General features: G+C 41.0%; 1 protein-coding gene across 2 annotated transcripts in view; it reads left to right on the top strand.

The window, feature by feature from the left end:
* The window catches only part of CDK14 (cyclin dependent kinase 14), a 242454-nt gene that overhangs the window by 211195 nt on the left and 11953 nt on the right, over positions 1 to 19306 (top strand). For both annotated transcript variants that reach the window (XM_056857332.1, XM_056857333.1), the window contains one exon: positions 4401 to 4449. In XM_056857332.1, coding sequence (XP_056713310.1) covers positions 4401 to 4449 — 49 coding nt within the window. The remainder of the gene's footprint in view (positions 1 to 4400; positions 4450 to 19306) is intronic.

Below are 19306 nucleotides of genomic sequence, written 5' to 3'. Positions count from 1 at the left end.
CCATATGGCCCCGACACTGGAAGGCGGGGTGCCAGCAGGAGAACAGAAGGGTAAAAGCACATTCCCCCCCCCATCTCCTCACTGTATGTAGAGCCACCATATTGCTGAAATAGGTTTATACCATATGAAGGTTGACTATTTCATTCTGTCCCATACTGAAAAGCAAAAGATTAAGAAGCCTTTTAGATTTTCTTTCTTATGTCTTGGCATATCATTGCTTAATTTAGACTTCTCTCTCAGATTGGGGTAAACTACCTGTCAATCTACAGTTAAATGTAATAATAGCTCAACAGCCCCTTCTCTTTGGCAAAATGCTTCAAAGGAGAGAGTGATCTGAAGCAGTGAAAGAGTAGGAGGGGAAGGGTCCCTTAACCCTGCCTTAAAAAGGTAAAGGTAGTCCCCTGTGCAAGTATAGGGTCATTACTGATCCATAGGGTGATGTCACATCATGACGTTTACTAGGCAGACTATTTACTAGGCACAACGTTTACTAAGCAGACCCCCTTCCCCAGTCATCTACACTTTACCACCAGCAAGCTGACCCTGGAAGGATGGAAGGCTGAGTCAACCTTGAGCTGCCTACCTGAAACTAACTTCCATCATGATCGAACTCAGGTTGTGAGCATAGCTTTGACTTCAGTACTGCAGCTTGTTACCCTGCACCATGGGTTGGCCTTAGGCAACCAATTTTATCCTGAATCTCTCCCCTTTCCAAGCAGCTTTTACAGTAACCGAGCACAAAATGTTATTATAGTAAACAGGTGAGGGCCAGCAAAACTCACCGGGGGGGGGGAATTCAATCTCCACCCCCCACTGTTCACCTTCCAGCCCAGCTGCAGCTGGACAGGCCTGCCAGTGGCTCCCAGGCTCTGTCGCCACAGTGGAACCACCTTTCATTCCCCCCCTCCTCCTCAGCGGTGCGCCCGGACTGCTCCGGGCAGGTATGCCGAAGCCCCTACTGGGATCTGCCTTTCCCTCTCCATCTCCTTTCCATTGCAGCTCCAGGCCTACTCTCCCCAGCCCTGCTCTCTCACCAGCTTGCCCAGAGCAGTTCCAGGTGGGTGCAGTGAGGCCTCCCCCCCCCCAGCCCTGCTCTCTCCCCAGCTCACCAAGGGGACACCCACAAAACTCACAGAGTTTTAATTAATGCCACATTAATGCAACAAGATTTCACTGTAAGTTTTATTAACCTTCACAGAGAAACAAAATATAATTAGTTTAAAAACAGCCACTCCAAGGACATGATTGTGATTTTTTAGTTGGTTTTATCTTATTTTAATGTATTGTATGCTTACTAGGTTTGTGAGCTGCTCTGAGCCCCAGCCTAGGCTGGTGGGGAGGGGGGGATAGAAATTCGATAAAATAAATAAATTAAATAAATAACTGGACTAGGGGAGGTGCATGTGGGGAAGTAGCTGGATATGTTGCTAGTGCAGTATGTATTGTTAATAGTCTATTGCACAAGTATCAAGTTGTGAAATTGTGGAAATGTGTCATCTGGATATGCTGGCTATATTTGCATATATCTGTGCGACATATACCATTTGGAAAGCAAAAATATTGGTACAGCACTTTTGGGGGTGGGCACAGCATCAGACTTGTCTAAAGGGGAACAACTTGCTTGAGAGAATTCATGGTGGAGCCCTGAAGGTTACAATTGGATAATGGGGCAAAGCCTTAATGATGTCACAGTTGCTGACAAAGTCCAAACTTTTTAAAAAAAAATATATTTTTATTATTTTTCAATAATACCAACATTACATTTAGACATACACCCTCTATATCCATAAAAATAATCATTAAAAATTCATAAAATTATTAGATGTATGTCTAAAATACAATCAAAAACAATTGACTTCCCCACCGTCTTCCTCCCTCTCTAAAATATCCAAGGTCTCCTTTGCATCCATGCATTCTAATTCATCTATAAGTCACCCTATTATATTTGTACTTTCCCCTTATCCAATATATTCAATATTAAAAATACCAAGGAGAGAAAAAGAGGGGGGAAAAAAAAGGACAAAGTCCAAACTTTAAGGGAACGTCATACCGTTGCAATTTACAAGACAAAGGGGAAAGAGGGGCAATTTCTGAAAATTTCTGGATGCAGTGAGGTGATGTCTGGTTTTAGAAATTCTGGGTCTTGTCTGGCTTTCCTGTCTTTGGCACTTCAATTCTGTAGGTTTCTTTGCACATCCTGCATCCTTACACTAAAATAGGCTAATGTGCAAATGTCGTAAGTGTTAACCGCCTTAATTTATGTAGTGCTGGATCCTTTCAACCCGTTGGTTCAGAAATTATGCATTAAAGTGTTACTTTTTTAATTGCATCATTGCTTTTATAATTTTGCCAGTGCTGCTTTCTCTTAACAAGACATATGCTTTAGCAAGGTGGCATTTCAAAATTGTAGCCTTTCTCTGTGTTTTGTTAAAATAAGCTTGAGGATGCTGCTTGTCACTTAAGTGTCAGTATCCTTGTCAGGCTATGGCATTTATTCATCTGTCATCTTTTCACTCAGTCTTGTGCTGCTCAGTCATTTAAAATATTGTATGTTTTTCAGCAGCTTGATCAATAGTTTCTTTATTTTGTTCCTGGCCAATGTGTACTTCCGTCAGAGACTGGGTGGTGATGATGATAATGTGCCATGTAAAGGTGCTGAAGGAATGAAGCAATTGTTTCCTGTAACTCCATTCTATATACAAAAGGGTACTTGACAAGTTCCTCCCAGTCTGTAGACATGCCAAGAGTGTTATTGTGGGTCTTGTCCATACTGCAAAGCCCTTAAAGTGCATATCCTTTGCTTACACTGCATTCCAAGGAATGGAAAAAGCCCACTAGTCATCAGATCCCTGGATTAGGACCATGTCTACTTTAGAGTAAGATGTAGATGATTATGCTCCTACACAGCAGCTTCTTGCATATGCAGAAGAAGCACTCTGTGTATGGAATCCTCTTTGTTATATGCAAATACAGCCAGCATGGTATAGTGGTTAAGAGTGACAGATTCTAATCTGGAGAACCGGGTTTGATTCCCCACTCCTCCACGTATAGCCTGCTGGGTGGCGTTGGGTTCATCACAGTTCTCTCAGAATTCTCTCAGTCTCACCTACCTCACAAGGTGCCTGTTTGGGGGGAGGGAATGTGATTGTAAGCTGCTTTGAGACTCCTTTTGGTGGAGAAAAGCAGGCTATAAAAACCAACTTTTCTTCCTCCTCCTCCAGCAGCCTCTTGTATATGTAGAGGAGGAGTAGCTTCTTGCATATGTGTGTATGGAATCCTCTTTGCTATATGCAGATCACCCTTCAGTAGACCAGGGCACAACCAAAGAAGCCACATTAAACTTAAAAGCTCGCATTAAGCCCAAAAAGGCTGTGTAACAGGCATATGCATCTTGAACTCCATTGTTCCAGCTAGTATAGCTATGTGTGTTGGAGGCTGTGAGAGCCAAAAATGGCTTTGTACTAGATGGATTTGAGGCCCAGTGTGGTGTAGTGGTTAGAGTCTCAGACTAGGATCTGGGGGACCCAGGTTCTCGAATCCCCACTCTATCATGGAAGCTTACTTGGTGATCTTGGGCCCATCACACACTCTTAGCATAACCTACTGTGGTTTGTGATTGGCCGGAAAACAGAATCCATCTTTTATCAGTTTTGTGACTATTGCACTTGCTTGGATTTATGTAAGTTTCCTGCAGAGTCCTAATGCTGGTGAATACCAGAGTAGTAGGAAGGGGAGCCAGCTTTAAGATCTTAGACTTTGTGTTGTGCTTCCATTGCTGTACAGTAGGTGACCCCCATCAAGCAAGCTGGGACAAGCTTAGCTTTCATTCAAAGAATGAACAGTATATCTTTTCCCTAGTAATCTTTGTAGAATCCTATCCCTTCCTCCTGAAGTGGAAGACCAGGGCAAAATCACTGTTCTTCCTCCTTACTTTGGTGGCTGAGGAAGCATGTAAGAGAAAGAACTTTTGTTTCCTGGGTTATTATTATGGGCAAGGAAACCAGTAATTACTGTAATTATGGAATTGCGGTTACTCTTATCCAAGTGGAGGTTTACGTGAGCAGCATACCTCCCAGCTTGCCTCCAAAATATACTGCATGGGCCGGGGTTTCAGTTAATCTTCCTTCCTGTTGTTGTTATAAATTAGTTCATTAAGGATTTGGAACCATGGGACAAAATGTCAAAGTGAACATGTTTGTGTTAAAGAAACGTAATCTGCCATTTGGAAGTTCTCTGATTAATATTTCTTGAGCACTTCTCTTTGACGTTTTCCCATATTAAATCAATGAGTGGCCGAGCCAAGTGATAAGCAAAATACTTGTTAGAATATTTTAAATACATCTCCTGTTTAGTTTTATACAAAAACTGAATATCTTTCATTTTTGTCCCCGTTGTTACAGAGCGTTTTACACAGTACAGTGCTAAAAACCTCAGGCAAGCCTGGAATAAGTAAGTCTTTACCGATTTCTTGCTAATTACTATTCCTGTATAGATATGCATTCCTCTCTTCATTTTCAAATATTGTGTGCATTTCTAATGCCAGAAGTGACCCAGTTTATTCTTTGCCACAAATGTCTGAGTTTCTCTCCTGCCTTTGTTTAACATTTCCACCCTACAGTGCAGAAAATGAACAATGCCCAAAGCAATATACAGTGGTTTTAAATAGGAAGGGGTGATGCTAATGGGTGGAGAAAGGCAGAATAGCTGGAAATACTCATTTCCCTAAAGTTGATTTGAAACATTTCTGCCAATCTGTACTTCTATGTAAACTGATATACTGAAACTTCATAGCCCTTGACTTCTCATTCATATCACAGGATTTGATTTTAAAGTCTGATTTGCATAAAGTGTACATTTCTGGGAAGCGGCTACTAAAACTGTTCCTTACTAAACACAATACTTTATTTTTGAATTGACCGATAACATCATGTAAGAAACTATCTTAACATATTTTCCATGTTTTCTGTGTTGTGGTGGGGAAAAAAGTTTGTAGTTCTTCAGTTTAAATGGGTATGAATAAATGCATGAAAGTTATCATAATACACAAGAACAATGGAAACGTTTTCATCCTCCAACTTTCAATAACCATTCATGAAACATGTAAAAGGGGCTTTTTCTTTTCTTTTTATACACACACACACACATCTAATAACCCATGTAATAACAGTTGTTATTGTTTTTGCTGTGAAATTTTAACATACTAATCAGCAAGAACAGGACACCAAATGTAAAAAAATTACTTGAATACACTTTTTGTATATAACATGTGGGTTGCCTTTAGATAAAAGTGTGATAGGGTTAAAGCCCTGTGATGCCTTATGATGTCAATTGGCTCTGAAAGTTAGCAGGGGAAGTAAGCAATGGTGACTGGCTGGCAGAGATGTGAGATCAGCAGCTCATTCCTGAGCTTTGTGGTGGCTGGGCACAGCATAGCTGAGGTGCCGCTGAGGCGTCTTCAAAGAGATTCCCCAGCTGCCGCAAGGCTTAAAAAAGTCTTTTCTAAAGTTTAAAAAAGAAAACAGCAATGCTGCACCAGGAAAATCCTGGTACAGCAACGCTGTTGGTCAAGGGGGCATTCCTGGGATGGAGGGGCTTTGGAAGCTGACTACCGTCAGCTCTGCCCCTGGGAACACCCCCCCCCCTCCATGCCAGCGCCGCATTTCTCTTCCAGGATTTAGGTCCCGGAGAGTCTGCGGTGTCGGAGGAGTGGTGTGCAGCTCTGCGGCTGCAAGCGTAATTGCCTCTTATTCTGTGATAAGAGGCCACTTACACTGGCGGCCGGGTCATGCCGCCTCCAGACCACTTTAAGGCCCCCACCCCAGGAATGGACTGATGGAGTCATATAAATGTTTGTCAACCTAGAGGTCTAGCTGGGTTTGGTGAATGAGAAGGTGGGATTTTTCAAATTTAGTTTATGTCATTACTTCCTTCAAAGCTACTAATTTGTACCGGTTTTTCTATGTAGTTGTGAGAGTTCTTTGGAGGGAAAAAAACAATATTAGTGTGGTTCTAGCTAAATATAGATAGGTTTATATTCCCCCCCCCCCCAGTTGTGAGCATTCAAGACACAGAATGTAATCTTTTTCTAAAAATGTAAAGGGAAAATTGGAAACCTTTAGAATAAATTAAAGTAAAAAACTTCTGTCTTAACCATTGAATTATGATATTTTGTATGTGAATTTTTAGAGACTTGCACAAAGGAAACAACTTAATTGCCCTACAATAGGTTAGGGATCCTCCTGGTGTACTATCCTCCTAGCCCACCAGTGAGTACCTTGGCTGGTAGGTAATGTCTCAAGCTGGTACTGAAGACCCTTAGAGTAATAATTCTAGGGGGTTTCAATGTTCATACTGAGTTCACCCTTTAGGACTTCACAGCAACTATGAGACTGTCTCAGGTTGAAAAACTGCATACATTAGACTTACTTCCAGAGCCATCATGGTGTAGTGGTTAAGAGCGGTGGTTTGGAGCAGTGGACTCTGATCTGGAGAACCAGGTTTGAGTCCCCACTCCTCCACATGAGCTTTGGAGGCTAATCTGGTGAACTGGATTTGTTTCCCCTCTCCTAGACACAAAGCCAGCTGGGCGACCTTGGACAAGTCACAGCTCTGTTAGAGCTTTCTCAGCCCCACCTACCTCACAGGGTGTCTGTTGTGGGGAGGGGAAGGGAAGGTGATTGTAAGCCGGTTGGAGTCTTCCTTAAGTGGTAGAGAAAGTCAGCATATAAAAACCAACTCTTCTTCTTCCCTGCAGTGGACAGCTAGTGATCTGCTTAGGAGGCCAGGATGAAATCCTTGCCATGCCCAAATCACTGTCTGCTTGAAGGCTTATTGGTGTAGTCCCCTCCCTCTTTGCAAGCAGAAAACAATTAATATAATTCATGATCAGTTCCTTATGGATCCCAGTTACTTTCCAGAATGCTCTGGAAGATTTGTAGGCTGTAAATGGTGACTCTGTAGAGTCCCTGGTGTTAGTCTGGAATATGCAACTGACAGCAGAAATAGACAGGAACATTCCCCAGTGCCTTCTCCCATACTTTAAAACGTTTGCTTCAAAGGACACCAGGGATCTCTCTGATTTTGAAGCAGTTTGACAAACATCTGGCGCATCACTGATGGAAGACTCAAGCTGAGTGAGACAGCAGACACTAAAGATCCCATTTGTAGGTAGCAAAGAAGACATTCTTCTCCTTTACCATTGCATCAACTGAATCTTCGTAGAGCTTTTCAAAATTGTTTATGGTCTCTCAACATGCAGATCTGACCATATGAATGAGGATATTTCAGTTTCTCATTGTAACACTTTTGCAAGATTCTTTGCTGATAATTTTTCTTCTTCTTATCTGACTTGGATACCTTTTTTGTTGTTTACCCTGTACTATAAAGTTGTTGGGAGCACCCAGTTGTCAAGTTGTTTGGAGCACCCGATTGTTGGGAGCACCCAATTGTGAGTCTTTTCAGATTGCTCTCCCTGCCTGATGTGGGCAGGTCCTTGGGGTTTTGAAGGCCCCTTGTAAACTTGATCTTTTGCCCTACCTGACTGGTTGAATCTTGCGTGGAGAAATGTAGAATTCCTTTAGCCAGGACAATGAATACTTCTTTGGGTCAGGGTCATCTTCCAGTGGAGTTGAATGAAGTGGTGGTAGACCTCTGCTGAATGGACCGCCTTTGATAAAAGAGGGTCTGGTGAAATAGGCTAGTCTTGAAACTCCCTTTGGGGCAATGTAATTGAGTGAGAGGTAGCAGAGCAGGCATTCCTGAGTGACATTTCTTCCCTTTATCCTTTTCAGTCTGGGTTTCATCCTGGTTATGGGACAGGCACTGCTTTAGTTGCACTGGTGGATGATTTATGGGTTTAAATTGGATGCTTTTTGATAGAGTTGATCGTGCCATTCTGTCCAACCATTTAAAGTAGGGATTTGGAGAGTTGGGAACCATTCTATTGGTTTCAGTCTTTTCCATCTGAAAGGTGACAGAGAGTTTCCATTGGAGAGGTTAATTGACCAGTGTAGAAACTAACATGCGATGCCATCCGACATTTAGTACACCCATGATCCTTAGTACTGTATTTACTAAAAAAAATTCCAGGTATGCCATTTGAAAAAGGTTGTCCTATATCTGCATACAAGTTACACTTAGGTCCAGTAATACTGTTGTTGCTGTGTGTAACATTTTTAAGGGGGGGAGGGAGAATCTTACAGTTATATCCAGTAATTTATGTGTGTATATAAAATTTTTAGGGGGGTTGTCTTACATTCAGGCTCATCTTTCTTTCGAGTAAATATAACAGACATTTGAAGTTGGTTAGCCATTGTCTGCCTCCTCATGATGCCCCTGGTATTCCTTGGAGGTCTTCCATCCATGCAAATACTAGCCAGGGTCAGGGAGTGTGTGACTGGCCCAAGGTCACCCAGCAAGCTTCCATGGCATGAGCGGGGATTTGAACTTCTGCAAAGCGCAGTTGTCTATCATTTTAATATGTGGGGTGTGCTATATAGTATAACACCAGCTTTCAAATGGCTGCATTGGTTTCCTGCTTCTGGTTGCAGTTCAGGAAATTCATAACTACCTCCCCCACACACATGCCCAGAAGATGGCCAAGATGCCCTCCCTCTCATGATCTACCTAAGGTCATAGAATCAGCACTGCTGGCAGAATTATCTATTTGCTACTAAAAACCATCCCTGCAGAAAAATGATGCGGCCAATTATCACCCAGTCTCTTAACCTGCTCTTTCTGATCAAAGCAATTGAGAGAGCAGAAGCAGACCAACTCGGGGTCTTCTTGGATAACTCATCTGCTCTAGACCCTTTTCAGTCTGTTGTCAGTCTAGGCTAAAGGACGGAGACAGCTCTGCTAGGTTTAGTTGATGACCTCCATCCAAGTGTAGATAAAGGCCATGTATGGCAGGCCTGTTCTACGAACTGAGGGGACTCACACAGCCTCCTATGATTTAGGGGGACCAGGTTTGTTTTAAACTAAAAACCTTCCCCTCAGTTACAAGGTGTTGTTAAGATAGCAAGTGTATAGGAATGGGCTCACTGCCATGAAGTAGGTTTTGGGGGGCACAAGTATAATACGGGGATCATTGAAGCAGGTTTTGTATATAAACAACACAGAAGATGTATTTATTTACAGGTTGGTTTCGAAGAACAAAGCAGCAGCGCAGTCAAAGGAGAAACCTGGCTGAGGCACATCAATTTAAGCTTAGTCATGGCTTCAGAGTGTGGTTTGAATTTTCTTTAATGCTTTTAGGCACAAACAGGCTTTTACTGACTAGCCACTAGGTAGGATCCTCTCTCACATACAGGATCCCACTCACACCAGCTGGCTCTTTTCCAAGGGTCTTAGGATTTGCTTCAGTTCTGGTCCATGTATCTTGTTTCATCTGGCCAAGGGCCGCAAATAAACCATCTGCATCTGCTTCAGTTCTGTTTTTAGATTTCTGGTTGTTTCTACAACCCCTAATCCTATTGCATTGTTTATTGAATGTTTCACTCTGTTGATTGTATTGACTCACTCTGTGTGAGTCCAAGTGAGGAAGGCAGACTATAAACAGCATAAATAAATACAAATAAATAAAGTTAGTTCTGATGCTTGATGTGGTGGGGCCAGTTTGCAACAACAAATTCTACGCATGTCAAAAATATTAAAGAAACACTTTGGACAGTAGGGGGAGCACTTGAGTTAGCTCAGTAACAAACACTTTTGGAAACAGCAAGCAGTGAAAAAAACATTTGTCATAATGTGATATCTCTATTTTTATTTCAGTGCTAAATAATTTTTTTTAGCCACAAAGTCAACTGTATTTAATACATTCTGCATCATAAATCAGTTTTTCTTAAATCTATGAAATATTTGAGAGATTGTCATTATTGTAAAGAGTGTCTCCTTGATCTCCCTAAGAAAGATAGATTCACTCTCCTTTCAAAGCTTTTTTTATTTACCACTTTGGTTTGTGTTAAGAGATTCAAATGCAAATCAGAGCTACACATGTCTGCTTAGTAACTGAGTGGTATTTGTACTTTATCAATTGGCAATCTAAATGACGCAATACAGGTTGAGTATCCCTTATCCAGACTCCTTGGGACCAGAAGTGCTCCATATTTTTGATCTTTCTATATTTTGGAATATTTTTGATGTATTACAGGTTGAGTATCCCTTATCCAGACTGCTTAGGACCAGAAGTGGTCTATATTTTGGATCTTTCCATATTTTGGATTTTTTTGGAATTTTTGCTTATATGTATTGCGATATCTTGGGAATGGGACCGAGGTCTAAACATGAAATTCATTTATAGTTGATGTATGTTTTATATATACATTATACACATAGCCTGAATGTAATTTTAAACAATATTTTAAATAATTTTGGGTACATTGAACCATCAGTGGCACTGCTGAGGGCCTGGGAGTAATGCCTGCATGCCTGCTCAAAAGGTCCAGTTTTTTGATCAGTCGACATATCAGATGTCCGGATAAGGGATACTCAACCTGTACATTCCTTTGTCTTTCTTTTTTTTCCTTCTCTCCGTTTTACTGGATAAAAAGGTAAAGTGTGCCGTTGAGCCACAACCGACTCATGGCAACCCCATGAAGTTCCACCTCATGGGGTTTTCAAGGCAAAAGATCAGCAGAGGCGGTTCCTCTGCATAGCAGCCTCAGTATTCCTTGGTGTAGTCCCATCCAAATATTGACCTTGCTTAGCTTCCAAGCTCTGGTGAGACTGAGTTAGTCTGCGCTAATGGGGCTGCTGCTATTTACTGGGTACTTCTCATTAAACAAAGATGTATTGCAGAGTAGGAAGCCAACCAAGGCAGGCAACTTGCTGTAACCTAGTGTCTTGGAGTTTGTGGAAAGTGTACCTGTCTAGATTTTGGGTCTTTTTCAAATTCCCAGTGTTTCAGAAGATTTGCCAGGGGCTCAACAAAAAGCCATAGAGTGAAGTGTTCATATCCTCAGCAGCAGGAAAGAATATTGGTAGCATAGTTAGGATTACCAGGTCTCCCACTGTGGCAAGCCCAGCCCACTGTGGCTATGGTGGGAGGCTTCCCACCAGCAACCCTTATTGCATGTCGCCACTCCAAGCTGCAGAATAAGCAAGGCAGACAGATTAGATAGAGGCAAGTATAAAGAAGAAGAATTTATATGCCGACTTTCTCTACCACGTAAGGAGAATCAAACCAACTTATAATCACCTTCCCCTCCCCACAACAGACACCTTGTGAGGTAGTAAGGCTGAGAGAGCTCAGAGAGAGCTGTGACTAGCCCAGGGTCACCCAGCTGGCTTCGTGTGTAGGAGTGAGGAAACAAATCCAGTTCACCAGATTAGCCTCCGCCGCTCATGTGGAGGAGTGGGGGAATCAAACCTGGTTTCTCCAGATCAGAGTCCACCGCTCCAAACAACCGCTCTTAACCACTACACCACACTGGCTCCCATCTTTGTGAATTGAGAACACGATTAAAAACAGTTTATAGATACTGAAATGTATGGGGTCACATACAATTTATTTATGTAGTCATGCAGCATTTAAAATTGATACACTGCTGTTATTCAGCAGAGTGGCTGTTTCTCCAAGTTTTGTCATGGATCCTTGCTCTTACCAATTTGTCTCTTTTGTGATTGAGTAAAATCGAAGACTACCCTATTCCACTTCAGTACTTTTGACCGAGTAAATCAGGTTTAACGTTCTTCAAGAGGAATCCTTTTGTGCCTACCCTCCAGAATAGCTGAGGGTAGTGCATTATAATGCACTAAATGCTAGCCTATAATCTGGATTGTCTAGATGGAAACATAGTTTGCTAATAATAGTGTACTTTGATTAAGTCCAAAATTGAAATTTGGGAGCCTATAGAAGTTAGTGGTCTTTGTCAGTAAGCATGGGGACAGATATGAGCCTGTGGATATTGTGTATTTGGATTTCCAAAAAGCTTTTGACAAAGTCCCCCACCAAAGACTGCTAAGCAAACTAGTCATGGGATAAGAGAACAAGTCCTCTTATGGATTGAGAGCTGGCTGAAAAATAGGAAGCAGAGAGTAGGAATCAATGGTCGGTTCTCCCAATGGCGGGATGTGAGCAGTGGGGTGCCTCAGGAATCTGTGTTGGGACCGGTGCTTTTCAACCTGTTCATCAGTGACCTGGAGTTGGGGTTAAACAGTGAAGTAGCCAAGTTTGCAGATGACACCAAATTATTTAGGGTGGTTAAAACAAAATCGGACTGTGAAGAGCTCCAGAAGGATCTCTGCGTACTGGAAGAATAGGCATTAAAATGGCAAATGAGATTCAATTTGAGTAAGTGTAAAGTGATGCATATTGGGGCAACAAATCCGAACTTCACATATACACTGATTGGATCTGTGCTGGCTGCGACAGACCAAGAAAGGGATCTTGGGGTGGTAGTGGATAGCTCAATGAAGATGTCAACCCAGTGTGCGGCTGCTGTAAAAAAAGGCAAATTCCATGCTGGCCATAATTAGACGAGGAATAGAGAATAAAACTGCTGATATCATACTGCCCTTGAACAAATCTATGGTGAGACCACACTTGGAATACTGTGTATAGTTCTGGTCACCACACCTAAAAAAGGATATTACAGAGCTTGAGAAGGTGCAGAAAAGAGCAACCAAAATGATTAAGGGACTAGAGCATCTGTCCTATGGGGAGCGGTTAAGACGCTTAGGGCTGTTTAGCTTGGAAAGAAGGTGGCTAAGGGGAGACATGATAGAGGTCTATAAAATTATGCATGGTTTGGAGAGAGTGGACAGGGAGAAGTTTTTCTCCCACTTCCATAATACTAGAACATAGAGTCATCTGCTACAGCTGGAGGGTGAGAGATTCAAAACAGATAAAAGGAAATATTTTTTCACACAACGCATAGTTAAATTGTGGAACTCCCTGCCCCAGGATGTGGTAATGGCTGCCAGCTTGGAGGGCTTTAAGAGGGGAGTGGACATATTCATGGAGGAGAGGGGTATTCATGGCTGTTAGTTAGAATGGATACTAGTCATGCTGCATACCTATTCTCTCTAGTATCAGAGGAGCATGCCTATTATCTTGGGTGCTGTGGAACACAGGCAGGCTGGTGCTGCTGCAGTTGTCTTGTTTGTGGCTTCCTAGAGGCACCTGGTTGGCCACTGTGTGAACAGACTGCTGGACTTGATGGGCCTTGGTCTGATCCAGCAGGGCCCTTCTTATGTTCTTATGTATCCAACTGTACCTCGTTGACTTAATGAGGAAGTGTAATTCTTGACACTGCAGTGGCCATTCAGCAATGCACTGTGAATAAAGCAGCTTGCCATATCATTGGTGCGTTTGTCATTGCTGGAGGGCAGAAAGGCTAGTGATTCCAAAGGGAACTGACCTTTTTTCTTCTAGACACCACAAATGCTGGCACCTAGGCAACATTATCAGCATGCGGGCTGTTTACAAAATAACTGCATTTTTTAAACCAATCTGTTTAAATCTGTATGCACCTCATTATACTTATCTAGTTGAATATACACAATCAGTGGCAAATGCAGGGTTTTCGTTTCAAATTATTAACTTCTCAGATTATTGATCCTACAGCATCTCCATGTTGAAGAAATATTTAATCATAAATTTAGTGAAATCAGCCACCATTTTATGGTGATTGTCCAGCAAAATACTTTCGTGTGTAAACAAACTAGCATAAGTGCTCCATTCCTGGTTTCTCTCTAATCAGAGGGATTGTTGGCCTTCAAGCAATTTACTTCAGAGTACTTTTGGTCACATTGTGAGAAGACAAGAGTCACTGGAAAAGGCAATAATGCTAGGAAATGTTGAAGGCAGCAGAAAAAGAGGGAGACCCAACATGAGATGGATTGACTCAATAAAGGAAGCCACGGCCCTCAGTTTGCAAGACCTGAGCAAATCTGTTTATAGGATATTTTGGAGGACATTGATTCAAAGGGTCACCATGAATCGGAAGTGACTTGACATCAGTTAACACACACACAATCCCACTGAAAGAATTAGGTCTATTATAACCAAGCTGTTCTTTGGTTCAAACTTCCTTTTACTTAAAAGCTGTATTACAAAATAAATGTAGAGCTGCGTAATTTTTACAGATAAGTATTACACTTAAAATCATTTCTGATCTGGTTTCATGGTGGTGATGGCAGATCTAACTAATCTGGAGGATGGTTATATGCCCAGTTCTTAATATACTCCTTATCCTGTCCTCTTGGAAGTCCAGAAGGGCCCCAGCCTCAATCTCTAAGGGGGTCTCAGATTTCAGACATGTTAATTTTCTGGCATCTGATTAGTTTTGCAACTTTTGTAAGCGTGTGTGGCTCATATGTTACCATTAGGATCCCCAAAAGCTGAAAGTGCAACATTGTATTGTTTTTCATTCAGGCATTCCTAAATGAAATGCTGTTAGTTTAGTGTCCTGAGATTAGTTTAGTGTCCTGAAGATATTCTATCATGTTCTGACATCTTGTAGAAAGTTCTAGCACCTTAAATTGTTGTTCGCATGTGTTTTTTTTCACCACCACAAACAATATTCGGCTAACTGACTACATACAAATGAATCTTAAACAAAATAAATTAGCTCAGTCTTGCACAGGTGGAAGACCACCTACACCATTGTGGTGTATTACAGCAACTACAAAAGCTTATTATATGTAAACCAAGATTAGTCCCGAGGGATATGTTTCTCAACTGTGGAGTGCATTTTCCCTACATACGTTCAAAGTCCAAATTGAAACACCTTCCAGAAGAAATAGAAGGCATACATTTTCAACAGCCTTTTCACACCCATGGACAGGACGGGGTTAACTTCATTTTTGTGAAAGTGTTGGACTAGGATCTGGGAAACCCAGGTTCGAATGTCCACTCTGCTATGGAAACTTGCTGGGTGACCTTGGGCCGGTCACACACTCTCAGCCTCGACTCTGGCAAGTATTTGGATGGGAGACCTCCAAGAAATACCAGGGGTGTGACACGGAGGCAGGCAATGGTATATCACCTCTGAATGTCTCTTGCTTTGGAAAAAGAAGTTAATCTTTAACAGTCTTGTTACCAGGAAGAGGTTACAAAGCAAATAATATGCTATGCACATTAGTTTTAGTATTAATAATACATACTTTTCAGTAGATTCTCCTTGTTTGCTAGCATGATTTGGTGGAAAAGAAAAGAAATGGAGTAGATTAAGTTTGTCACAGGCTCTTTCACAGACGTGGAATTCCCTACAAGTGTGTTCCTTTTATAAAGAAGTATCCCCCTCCCCCAAACCATTCCATTATACTACGGCCCTATTCTGTTTATAAAAATGTTCTTCTGAACTATTTTGTTTTAAACAATCTGTGGAATGACAGAATTGTGGGAGCCTTCTGATTTATAATAAAATTAAGGATTGAGACAAGAGATTAGATTTATGAGATCTAATATTTCTTTATTAAAAGTTGGGTTGGTTTTAAAGATTAGAACTCCTGGGCTCATAACGGCACTACACTTTCATTCAGAATGATTTAATGAGGACAGCCTTACTAGGCACACATTACTGGCACCCAATGTCAGATTCAAAATCCAATGCTCTCCTTTAGTTTCCAAATGGGGCTGTGGAGAGTTTTATCTGCATGATGTGTTAAAAGACTATTTCAGATATTCCTGTGGAGTTTTTATTTCGGTCTCCTCCCCCATTCCCCTTCTTGGCTCATGTCCAAGCACCGAGGAAATAAATATAAGAAGAAAGTATGCTGTAGAATGGTAACTGCAGTCATTTCCCCCCTTTTATCATACCCAAGATTCAGTGAATTCGATATAAATTCACCATGCCTTCTTTAAAAAGCATAACAGAAAGCCATTCTTCCTTTAACAGTCAGACTGTAAAAGGTGATTTTCTTTCACTCAGTTTGGTTTAAGCCTATAAAAAGCATTAAGTGAAAAATCTGATATATTTGTTAGGGCATTTATTGCATTAGTAACTTATATTTTAAATTCTCAGTGAAAGGTTTATAGAGAACATAAACCTTGAATTTTTTTTAACTCAGGATTAAAGATTCATTTTCTTCCTTTTCTGGTGGAAATAATAGTCTATTAAATGATGTTTTTAGTAATTATTTTCACTCAGGTTGTTTGGTTAAGACGTTTGGCTCAGTTGCTGAAATGGGCAACAGTTATCTCCCAGTCAAGATTTGTAGCCTTTAAGATTCCCAAAGGAATAAAAAAAGCTTTTAATTATAAGTAGCCACAAAGTTGTAGTGTTCCATTAAACTGCATTCATGATTAACCCACTACCTTCAAATACAGTATGAATACAGCACTCGTTAAAAAGCTCTGTCATGGAGCAAGTAATATTTTCCCCCCTCATATGCTATAATGAATAATATTGGATTGCTGAAAGAATTAAGATAACTGACTGACTGGTGCGTGAATTGAAAGAAAGTAATTGCTTATATATTTCTGTTCCAAAGTGATGAAAGACAGGAGGATGCTATAGTGAAAGTGAAAAGCAAATTTTTGCTTCAGATTTTTAAAAAGTACATTTGAAATAAAATTGCTCTTACTGACCAAATCCTAAAATGTGAAATATGTCCTTTTAAGAGCTTCCATGAATACAATTCTTTAATGTTCAGTTTAAACAATAGGGATTACTCATAATGTACATCATGCGTCAAGGAGAGGATGAAGAGACAAATGTTATGATGGATGGGGAGAGGATGTTGATTCCCTCACACGTTAATTTTAATACACAGCTATGCTTCTTCACTTTCTACGTGACACCTATGTGGCTTAGGTGTAGTCAAAATACTTATTTTTTATTATGGAATGCATTGTTGTTTAAACATCCCAAGTCACTTCATATGACTCGCCCAATATCTGAAAGTGAAGTCAATAGGTTGGCAAGAGGTCTACCACAGGCAGGAATGACCCGGTGCTTACACAGGGGACCTTTACCTTTACCTTAACCAATTATTGGTGTGAACTTATATTCAAGACTCACAATGTATTTGTATATATACATATGAATTCAGTGGTAGCCAAGGTACATATTACATTTGTAATGTGAGTCTTACAAAATGGCACTTTATAATACATATATATGAAGCAGCACTGTATAAAAGAATTATTTTATATTCAGTCTGTATTATAAGGTGTCATTTTGTAAGACTTTCATTACAAATGTCCTATGTACCTTGGCTACTATTGAATTCATATGTACATACAAATATATTGTGAGTCTTGAATATAAGTTCACACCAGTAGTGGGTACTAGTTTATATTTTGTTGGCCTCACATAACCCTGCCTAATCACTTGCAGCCCACCGACTTCAGGCTGGTCTAGCTATAAGGCTGGTCTAGCCTACCCCTGTACAGAAGGCAGTATCTCTGGACTGGTGTGCACATGCAGCTGAATAAGGTAGCAGAATTCTGTGGTTCACTTTCTGCAAAGAAAGAAGCTGTAGCCTTTTACATATGCTACTTAAAAGAAATCATTAATGTAGGGGAGTTTTGAAAAATGTTAAACCTGCAGTCTGAAGTTCTTCTTTATGTACCGGCCAGTGCAGTGGTCTGTGCACACATTTTATGTTCTGACTAAATCACAAACAGTAAAAAAAAAAAGTAAAGGTCCCCTGTGCAAGTACTGGGCCATTCCTGACCCATGGGGTGACGTCACATCCCGATGTTTACTAGGCAGACTATGTTATGGGTTGGTTTGCCAGTACCTTCCCCAGTCGTCTTCCCTTTACCCCCAGCAAGCTGGGTCCTCATTTTACTGACCTCGGAAGGATGGAAGGCTGAGTCAACCTTGAGCCGGCTACCTTAAACCAACTTCCGTTGGGATCGAACTCCGGTCGTGAGCAGAGCTTGGACTGCAGTTTACCACTCTGCGCCATGGGGCTTTTAAATCACAAACAACTAGCAGTAAAATAAAAAAGTTTTATTGAAAACTGAATTGCAAATTGAGCTTTATAGTAAATTGGAATAGCTAGAGGCTCATCATAATATTTAATTTCTGTTCTTTCTGGGATGGGATTCTGGTTATCCCGAAGAAGGGTAGCCGTTTCTTCTCAGGTACTGCAAGCAACAAGACAGTTCTTGGTACAGAAACATCCTGGAAGCTGGGTCTTCCAAGTGCCTGCCGCCACAGCTGCTTTTTGGGGTATTTATTTTTAAATCATTTTTATACTAGTGACGGGGCATTTTTAGTGGTGGCACCTTTTCTTTGCCCCCCAAGGGTCCCATGCTGCCTACCTTTCCTTTAAGTACCAGGTAAAAAACCAGAGTTTCAACTTTTACGGTCTGCTCCAAGCTTGAGTATTTTTATCAATATAATTTTAGGTTGTTATATTTTTTTATGTTGCTTTTTTATCATGGTCTGTTTTATTGGCTTGTTTTATTGGCTTGTTTAGTTCTGGGCAGGGTCAGAGGAGCATGCCTATTATATTAAGTGCTTTGGAACACAAGCAGGATAATGCTACACCAGTTGTATTGTTTGTGGGCTTCCTAGAGGCACCTTGGTTGGCCACTGTGTGAACAGACTGCTGGACTTGATGGGCCTCGGTCTGATCCAGCATGGCCTTTCTTATGTTCTTATTTACTCCATTCATACCCTGCCTTTGTCCACGGTGGGGACCAGAGCAGCTCACGGCATTCTCCTCTTTCTGCTTTTTATCCTCACCACAACAACCCTGTGAAGTAGGTTATACTAAAGGTACGTGACTGGCCCAACCTCATTTAGTGAGCTTCCATCACAGACTGGTGATCCTGGGTCTCCCAGGCCCTACTTTGATGCTCTAACTGCTACACCTTTGAAGATGCTCACTTCATTTGCTGTGAAAAAATTATGTAGGACTTATCTCTGTTTGCTGTTAAATATCTCAGGTCTTGATTCTGAATTTGAGCACTGTTCCTTATTTCATTTAACAAGCAAAGCAACCTGAGTTCAGAAGTTCAGTGCACACGCCAAAATCTTTTTTCCTTTGAGAGCTAAAACCAAACTTCAGTAATCCTATCCATGTTCTGCTTGACCAGGTATTGACCCTTTTTTGCAACAGGAAGAAACTCAATATTCACTTCATGAAATTAAATCAAACACTTGTGATCCAGACGTTTTGTAACTTATGGAGAATAACGCAAATTGCATAATATAATGTAGTGTTTTTAATTGTGTTAAGGAGCAGTTGCAGGTAAACTTCCAATATTACACAAGCTGGTAAAAGCATGTTCTCAACACCTGTTTGCCTTGAATTACTGAATAATTTATAAATATTTACAAGTTGGCGTATTCTAAAAAATATTTCCTGTATTCTAATAATCAGAGCAGTAGCAAATTTTTAG

This window comes from Euleptes europaea, chromosome 11, assembly GCF_029931775.1.
Source record: "Euleptes europaea isolate rEulEur1 chromosome 11, rEulEur1.hap1, whole genome shotgun sequence".
In the NCBI taxonomy this organism is placed as follows: domain Eukaryota; kingdom Metazoa; phylum Chordata; class Lepidosauria; order Squamata; family Sphaerodactylidae; genus Euleptes; species Euleptes europaea.
The sequence above is the reverse complement of the archived record's forward strand: the minus strand, read 5'-3'. Positions and strand labels throughout refer to the sequence as shown.